Source organism: Meleagris gallopavo, chromosome 1 (genome assembly GCF_000146605.3).
Source record: "Meleagris gallopavo isolate NT-WF06-2002-E0010 breed Aviagen turkey brand Nicholas breeding stock chromosome 1, Turkey_5.1, whole genome shotgun sequence".
Taxonomy (NCBI): domain Eukaryota; kingdom Metazoa; phylum Chordata; class Aves; order Galliformes; family Phasianidae; genus Meleagris; species Meleagris gallopavo.
The window spans coordinates 170,610,120-170,619,683 of NC_015011.2; the positions used below are offsets into that span (position 1 = coordinate 170,610,120).

At 39.7% G+C, this 9,564-nt stretch overlaps 1 protein-coding gene across 1 annotated transcript; it reads left to right on the forward strand.

Annotated features, from left to right (window-relative positions):
* The first annotated feature begins 1,557 nt into the window (after positions 1-1,557).
* Positions 1,558-6,480, forward strand: LOC104917556. The gene is made up of 2 exons (XM_010728936.3): positions 1,558-2,486; positions 5,953-6,480. The coding sequence occupies exons 1-2, from the start codon at positions 1,749-1,751 to the stop codon at positions 5,959-5,961; spliced, it is 747 nt and encodes a 248-aa protein (XP_010727238.1). The 5' UTR covers positions 1,558-1,748; the 3' UTR covers positions 5,962-6,480.
* The last annotated feature ends 3,084 nt before the right edge of the window (positions 6,481-9,564 follow it).

The following is a 9,564-nucleotide window of genomic DNA, read 5'->3' on the forward strand; positions in this document are numbered from 1 at the left end:
AGACATGGGGAGAGATTTTTCTTGGAGATATTTAGATTGGATATAAGAAAGAAGTTTTTTTACAGTAAGGGTGATGAGGCACTGGCACAGGTTGTCCAGAGATGTGGTGGATGCCCTGTCCCTGAGGATACTCAAGGTCAGGCTGTATTGGGCTCTGAGCAACCTGATCAAGCTGTAGGTGTCCCTGCTCATCGCAGGGTATTTGGTCCAAATGACATATAAGGGTCCCTTCTTCTTGCCTTTATCTGCCCATCTAAAAGTTGTGTGAGTTGTGTAAGCATTCTGTCTATCCCTCCTTTATAGTTTGGAAAAGCGGGTCATGCTAGGAGGGAGACTATGCTAAAATAGGCATTTATCTTCAGGAAGCATTTTCCTCCCTCTACTGACTCCAGCAGGAGGCCAGTCAGCTAACAATAATGTCTGACTTTTCATAGCTAACAATAACTGAGAAGAATGCTTTTCTAAATTGTACATACCAGCATGCTTGCACCTTTTACAATCAAAGAGCAAATGGCAATGGTAACACATAACAAATCCAAATTTTCTATATACACACAATATTATTTCTGTTACTCAAAGTATGCCTATAAAACTGAAATATGTACTAACTAACAATAAAAACTGCCTAGCTAGTACACCTTACTTAGCTTATGGTACATGCAGTAATAGGCATGTCTCATGCCAGCATCTTGCTCTGCTTGCTTCCCACTCTGACAATCACAGAGCTGCCTTCTGACAAGTCTTCCCAGCAGTGACAGGCTTGCCACACACATCAAAGGCATAAGTTTCTCTTTTTGTTTTGAAAAGCTTCTGTTCTCCTTTGCTGTCTCACAGATGGAGTACTGAAACAATCATTAAAATAAATACTATCAATACTCAATCTGTCACAAAAAAGTACATTACATCTATGAGTGAATGTAAGCTATGTAAGTGATGCAAGATTGGTTCCTCGGCTGCTCCTCTTACCGTGTTGGAGGCCCACGCACACGGTGTGAGTCCAGAAGTTAGGACTGATTTAAACCAGACATGGCTAACTCTGTTGTAGAACTGAAGCTCTGAATTTTCTTCTCTTTCTGCTGTGCAAATTTATTGGAAGTGGACAGGTGCTGTGCTGGAGAAGCTGATCAACAGAAGATCCCATCCTTATTGAAACGTTCTTTATTTTCTGTCAGCTGCTTTGACTTCTTTTTCTTCCTTGTAACATTTCAGTAACTTTATCAGAACGGTGTAGAAGTTCTCAATAATTGAACAGATGATAAAAATGAAGTGAATAGAGGCAAGTTTTGATAACAAGCATATATCACCAGATTGAGTGATTTTGATCTATTTTGTCAATAATAAATGTAAAGTCAGTAATTAAAAAAAAACATTTCTGCATTTTCTAATTTTTTCCTGGTCTCTAGGGTAAACAAGTCAGAGTTCTGATGTTTTAAATTCATCGAATCTGCATACATCAAATGTTTCTGAAGAGAGCTATAGGTAAATTTGATACGGGAATGTCACATTTTAGGATCACTGCTGCTGATGCATTCCATTGCAAGCATGGTCCTATCAATAATTTTTTTCTTATTTCATTTTAATTTCCAGGAACAGAGAAGCTTCAGATGAATCCAGGCATTAATAATGATTATTTGATCATGGTTTTGGAATAATAAGAAGATATTTCCTGTCCATGTAAGTGGAGTGATGTTTCTAAAGAAAACCAAGAATGGAGTCATTTTGATCTCTGATGGGTGAAACTCACTGGAATGGAAACCAACATCTATGCAGCAAACCAAGGCTCGTCATGTTTTACATCTGCCAAGTGCCTGGGGACTCCAAAGGGAGCAAAGTATGAAGAATACCGAAGAAACATAGAAGAACAGAAAAGTCCATCTGAATTTCAGGATGTTTTACTGGAACCTGAGATGAGTTTGCTGTCTGTGTCATCCATATTAGACCACAATGAGACATCCTTGCAACCTGGTGGGACTACAGAGTGTGTTAGTGCCACCAATCAATCTGAAGCAGAGCAGCTCTGTGAAGAATTACTGTGTTCTGCAAGGCACAAGTCAAAGGAAGAAGCTTTAAACTTTACTTCACACACAGAATGGCCACTCCTTGCAAGAGAAAATCCATCTAAGAAACCAGAAAGGAGTCATGAGATCAGAGTCATAAAACACGAGCCAAGTGCTATCACATTTTCTGATTTTGAATTTTTGTCACGTGAAGCTAATACTAAACTCCATATTTCTGAGGCAGGAGAAGACGACTTTTCATTTGAAGAGGAAGAAGCAGATGGCAGAGGTGATGATGATCTGTTTACAGAACTGCCACTGTATGAGGCGTTTTTCAATGGCCTTCACAGAACGGATGTTTTCTCAAGAAAGCAAGCTAAATGTGAACTTACTGAGTATTCACACATCTGTCATTTAGAAGACTGTGATGATAATTCCAAAATGGAATTGAAGGACCATGACAAGGAGGAAAAACACACGGAGCTGGAGGTAATGGAACCTATTGTTTTGTTCCAAGTGTGTTTTAAATAAGTGGTATAATTTAAGCTTTGTCACAGGAGGAGAACTGATACAAATTGTTATACAGTGATAAGCAATTTTAATTACATAATTAAGAATATAAACGTATGGTAATATACAAAACATTAAAAATATAATGCTGGGCTTTTACCTTAGACAAATCAGTTTCATCAGACTGACCTCATTTCCATCAGACAGAACTTCAAACTTGAGTTTTCCATTTTATATTGTAATAGGAACATTGGCTCAGTTTCCCATGGTCCTAAATGATCATGTATTATGCTACATACAGCACATATTCCTAACTATTCTCTCAGTCTACTGCCTGTTCCAACAGGATAGAGCTTAAGATTACTGATAGAGCAGAGTATATTTCCTTATGCTAAATAATGACCTTTTTTAGAGTAGAGGAACTGTATCACTACTCTTCCCAACTTACAGCACTGCTTCTACTAAATAGGAACGTTTTCTTTTTCTTATTTGGTTACTATAATAAAATAAATAGAGTGATTTCTTTGTATCTTTAGTGGTGCACATCATTATAAACCAATGTCCAAAACAAAAACAAAGAAGATTTAGGACAAAATGGAAAACATTCTGTAAGAAGAATCATCCAGGTATAACCTTTCCTTTAAAAAAGACTGGAGTAAATTACTTGTGTCTTTTGGAACTGAAGGAATAGCAGCTTTCCAAGAGAATAACTGAGGCTTTCCTTCTGCTCCCAGCTGATGACAAACCAAATGCCTGGAGCTAACAATGTTTATCACTGTAGTTCAGTTCTAGTACAGAAATATGAAGTGATTCCAAACGCTGCGGAAAACAAACTCTTAAAATTCCAGTGTTCCTGAATTGGCAGCACAAATTAATGTTGAACCGCAGGTCAGTCATACCTTTCCTTCCTCTTCCTCCATACCTCTTCTCTTCCTCCTTCTTTTTGAAGTTATTTTCAATGTAGAAAATCTTTATGCCCTGAAAATTAGTCTGGAGCTCTTTTCTTTTAACCAGTGTCATTTATTTTTCTCTGTCTTCAGTTTATCTTCTTTACTTCTAGTGCTTACTAGAAGAGTTACAGAGAGTTGCTTCATTGATTTCTGATAAAAACAAACGAAGAAAGAAGAATTGGAACTAAAATGCCCAAGTTAACATCAAGATTACAGTATATAATGCTTAGTTACTTCTCTCCTTTAATATAAACTTTCTCCAGTTCGGGGTGAATAATTCTGACCTGAAATGAGTGAGAGATTTCTGGTTATATTTGACACTGATCCCAGTATAATCAGGAAACCCATCGGCTCACAGAGAAAGAAGCCAGATTTTCAGTTTTCTCAGCAGCTAATATTAGAAAACCAAGGCCCCAAAGTGGTTCCAAAGCAGTGCATCTTTTGATGCAACACTGACCCTGAAACATTCTCGTGACACATATCTTATTAAATAATTGGATTTTTCCGCCACCCTAAGCCAAGGCTTGCTTCCTCATTTATGCAGGGACAGTAATCCCAACATTGCCATTAATATAAATAAACATCAAAATGCATGCACAACATCCCTTGGATTCTGTTTACTGAAGGTCATCCCCATAGATAAAAGAGAAAGAACGGGTGCTGTTGTCATTTAGTTTACTTTATGTCTGTGCCATTAAATAAACTCAAGGATGCAGTTTGTAGTGCAAAATAATGGATTATAAATTGCCCGACAAGCGTTTGAAATTACCTAGTAAATCTCTGAGAATGTGTCAAAACATTTCAGAAACTGTACAGATGCAGTGATGCAGTCCTGGTTTTGATTTTCTTTTCCTATGTAAATAAGTATGTATCATCCTCAAAAAGCCTCCAAGAATTTTTTTAAAAAAGGATTATCTTGTCTCTAAAATTCTAGCAGCGGTCATGCATTAGTGCTCAGACTAAAACCCCCCCCCGTAACTTTGGTTTAAACCCATGCTCAGCAAATGTGTGTCATCACATTATTTATTTCTGCTATGTAGAGATGGGGCTGTTGGAGAAACGTCTTTCTGCAGGAAAGAAAATGAAATAAAGATGGCATGGGGTAAAAAAACATTGTCAAACGCAGCCATTGCTGCTAAGTCTCAGGCCTAAAAAATAGTAAAACAAAACAAACAATAGTAAAACCTGCTTGGCTTTAGATCCATACTATCACCTTGGCCAATACCTAGTTGAATCCTTGCTGCTAGAGCTCACAGTAAAACAGTGATAACAATCGACCCTGCAGGGGCATTCCTAGGTAAATGCACTTGTCCCCAGTGCAGAGGGGTGCACTGCTGCATGTCTCCCATTTTGGGGTAAGCAGTGGGAAAGGCTGTGCCCTGCCGCAGCCAGAGAGCACGGTCCATTGCAGGCAGTGACAACGAGCAAGTTGGTGTCTGAATCTCCCATTATGCAGTTGCTACACACATTTGTGTGGCAATTCTTGTTTCATTCAAACTAGTAAGCAGAGAAAAATCTCAGAGTATGCTAAACAGTAAATAAGAACAATAAAGATAGAGAAAGTACAACTTACCCATGCTGCCAGTGCTGTTACATGGAGAAGAATCAGTGCTGAGAGCAATTCACACAATGGTGTTTATGAATAATGCTCTTTCTTTTTGTCCAAAGGCATATAGAATCTGTCCGTTCTGCATGGCACAAGACAAATGACATTTATGTTCAGTTTATGAATGCACTGGGGTCTCCATGTCTCCACCCTTAGACCAGTTCCATGTATACTTCCTGTGTTTTCTCATCAGATTTGGCAGCTGCTCCTTTTAGGCCTGAGAACTATAATCGGTGGCATATTTCATGCCCAAATAGACTTCTTAAGTGAAAAGTAACATTTATTTCAAGTGGGGGAGCAAAATTTTGAAGGTTTAAAAACAAGTCGACTGTGAGTACACATTTGTGTTATTTCTCGTTTTTGTCTGGTGATTTAGGTAAGATCACTCTTAGCACAGCACTGTAGGAATTCTGACTTTCTCTCTGTTTTGAATGGTAACTTACTGACATCTCTCATGTCCTGATATTATTCGTGATCACTGTGTTTAGTTCTATGAGGATTTTTTCTCAGCAACTGTGATGACCTGAGCCATTCTTCCTTGATGGCTATTCTTCAAGCCTTTACATACACTTTTCCATGTAACCAGCTCAATGGGCAGCGACAATAAAATACATAGAAGCTTCTCAAGCATAGCATTTAGGCTGCCATTTCTTCTGGCTGTACCAAGCAGGGCCCAGCTGATAACCACATTTAAGCAGGAACTACTGTGTAACTTCATCAGTGATCTTACCCTATTCCCACATCATCTCAAAACAACATGTGTTAATTTTGGGATAAGCATTTCCTTCAAGACAAAATTGAAGATATTTAACTGGTTGGCTAAAAGAAAAAGGATTATGAGATCATACCCTTAACAAAGTAAATTATTACAGATTTTCCGTCTTCTCAGGGATCATAAATCCTGCTACGGTTGGCTGCTGCAGAGATGCGAGATTTGTCTTATAAACGTGGTAGAAAGCTTGAAACCCTCTCTGGATCAGTTTCAAAGCATCTCTTCAGTTTCAAAGCATCAGTTTCAAAGCATCTACATTAGCTGTCGTAACAGCCAAACACAGGTTTCTGTCTCTGCTGACATTCCTTTGGCTGCCTATGGGAGTCATCACAGTTTCCTCTATTGCACCAGAGAGAGAAGCCAGAAAGCCCAAGCGCTGGAAAGGAGCACCTGGAGCTAACCATGAGGATTTGCTAGGAGCTCCAGCAAGCCCAGTCGGGCATCTCTCACCACTAGACATTCAGGGTTCTCCAAATGAGTCCTCCTCCTGGCGACTGGTTGTGAGTGGTGTTCCCCAGGGGTCGGTGCTGGGGCCCATCCTCTTCTATATCTTTATAGATGACCTGGATAAGGGCATCGAGTGCACCCACAGTAAATTCGCAGATGACACCAAGTTGGCTGGAAGTGTGGATCTGCCTGGGGGTAGCGAGGCCATACAGAGGGATCTGGACAGGCTGGAGAGCTGGGCTGAAGCCAATGGAATGAGGTTCAACAAGGCCAAATGCCGGGTCCTGCACTTTGACTACAACAACCCCAGGCGATGCTACAGGCTTGGGCGGTGTGGCTGGAAGACTGCGTAGAGGAAATGGACCTGGGGGTATTGATTGATGCTCGGCTGAACATGGGCCGACAGTGTGCCCAGGTGGCCAAGAAGGCCAATGGCATCCTGGGTTGCATCAGGAATGGTGTTGCCAGCAGGAGCAGAGAGGTGATTGTTCCCCTGTACTCAGCACTAGTTAGGCTGCACCTCAAGTACTGTGTCCAGTTTTGGGCCCCTTACTGCAAGAAAGACATTGAGGCCCTGGAACGTGTTCAAAGGAGGGCAACAAAGCTGGTGAGGGGTCTGGAACACAGGGCATATGAGGAGAGGCTGAAGGAGCTGGGATTGTTCAGCCTGGAGAAGAGGAGGCTCAGGGGAGACCTCATGCTCTCTATAACTACCTGAAGGGAGGTTGTAGTGAGCTGGGGGTCGGCCTCTTCTCTTGTGTAATTAGGGATAGGACCAGAGGGAATGGTTTCAAGCTACGGCAGGGGAGATTCAAGCTGGACATTAGGAAATACTACTTTTCAGAAAGGGTGGTCAGGCACTGGAATGGACTGCCCAGGGAGGTGGTGGAGTCACCGACCCTAGGGGTGTTCAAGGAAAGGCTGGATGTTGTGCTGAGGGACATGGTTTAGTGGGAGTTATTGGTAATAGGTGAACAGTTGGACTGGATGATCTTTTGGGTCTTTTCCAACCTTGGTGATTCTATGATTCTATGATTCCTTTTGAGGCTGCTTCTTGATGGAATAAGGTCACTTCAGAGACGTATCTGGGGAAGATGGGGTATCAACTGATGGGAAGTGCTGTCTGTTTGGATTCAGTTGCTTCCCAGGATGATGTTTGTCCATTTTTGTCTACAAATGGATTTGTGACAGGAAGATGGATGATCTGTCCTTTCAGTTTCTCTTCCCTTGATGATTCACTTATTTTCATTAATTTGCTTGTTCCGTCCTTGTACTACAATTAGGTAAATTTTACCCTCATTATACAGTCATTAACTGAATGACAAGTTTGACAATCACTGTATAAGCTTAGACCACAAGAGTTCAGATTCATATTCAGGCTGGAATAATTTGATGACCTGTAATGTGGGAGTTTACATGCTATCTGTCTGACATTTTGTCTAATTCTGGCCCATGTTGTCATTCTCAATTTCACAAATGCCAGAAATTAACCAAAGAGAAAACAAGACAAGAAGATAAATAGATACAGACATGTAAGAGGAGATAAATCCTCAAGAATTTATCCAAAGCCACAGTTTTTGAAATTAATTAGCTTGTAAGTGTTTTAATCTAGTAATGATATCCAGTGAGAAAGGAATTAGAACATTGTAAGTCTTTGACAATGAATTTACTTCATTCAAATTAGATTGAGATAATTAAATTTAAGTGATCAAACCAAAGCAGCAGTCAAGCCTACAATTTACAATCAGTAATGGACCTGCCAAAGTAAGGTTGCATGTGGATGACTTAAGTTCTGCTGAATCCTTATGCCTCACGCATTTCTGCTCAGTGACTTGTTTGGCCACTCTGAAGTACTTTTCTGAGAGGTACTTTCCTGTTTTCATTAATGAGGCTCAGGAACATTGGTGGAATTTAAGGTATCTTAAAATCGTGCTGCAATAGTCTCTTCTTTAATTCAGTTGTACAAGAGCAAAAAAAAAAAAAAAACAAAACTACTGAAGAACATAGTAGAGTAAAGCACAAATTCCTTGTCCCATTCCTCCCATACTTTGGAGGTTTGTTCTTCTTTTTACCCTATCAAACTGAAACTCCAAAACTAGAGGAGGAGAATGGTCACAAACTTGTGATGACTCTTACCATTTATCTCCCTTTTGTTCATCTTATGCAGACATGGGACATCCACCCAGGTAAGAAAGCCGCATGCCAAATTAACAATGACCAGGGAAAACGGAGAGCAGGTTAAGGGGAAGAAAATGAGAATTGACTTGTTGTGATAGTACTAATGTATCTCTGTACAGTCACATTTCCTTTGTGTGCTTGGGAGATTTGGGCTTCCTGCATTCTCTAGAGCAGATAGGCAGAAGTGTTGTTTGTTGAACCTGCAAAGTTTCTATCATTTATGCTTGTTTTCTGCTTGCGTTGGGAGGGAGTTGGAGAAATGCTGATTATTTTAGCAATGATGCATTATTATTATCTGTCAGTAAATAAACAGAATCATCTCTTAATTATAGTGTCAGGTAAGTGCTAGCTTAGAAGGAGTCTCTGCTTATTTATTTAAAAGAAGGAGTCTATTAATTTCACAAATTTGAGGTACTAATGACAAACACAGCATTTGTACAAAGTATGTTTCTCTCTAATCCCACTATTCTTAATAATGTAACAATTTTCCAGTATGACAGGACATTTCTTTTGTCTTACTTTTTATTACAATTGGAGACAGATGTAAGTTTGAACGTACATCTTACTAATGTGGAAATAAGTGTGTGGCTATTTCTATTACAAAATTATAGGAATCTTGGAACGAAATTTTGGGAATTCCTGCTTTTGCCTGTTCATAAGTATTTATGCATGCTTTATATTCATCTTTAAAACTTCAGGATAACAAATAGTTAACAAAAATGATTTTATACTAAAGGAAAAAATAATTACGAAATACACCTGAGGTGGTTTTTTCCAGATTGTCAATCCTTTATTTGCTGTGTGTTGAAGTACTCCTTAACCATGCAGCCACCTCAGGAAAACAGCTCATCAGAAAACATCAAGAGGATTTACTTACTGTTGTACTAAGCTCATAAAGTAAAAGAGGTGTATCAGCATTCTCCTTTACAAATATTTGAAAATATCTGGAATCTGTGCAATGTGTGACCATCTGAGTGTCCCATCTGTGTCCACAGCAGTAGAACAAAAGTCAACAGAAAATCAGCTCTATCTAAGTCAGGGTATGGGTGATCAACATTCCTCTGCCAGAGTATGGGGACAGGCGCTCTGAGAGTTGCAGACTGG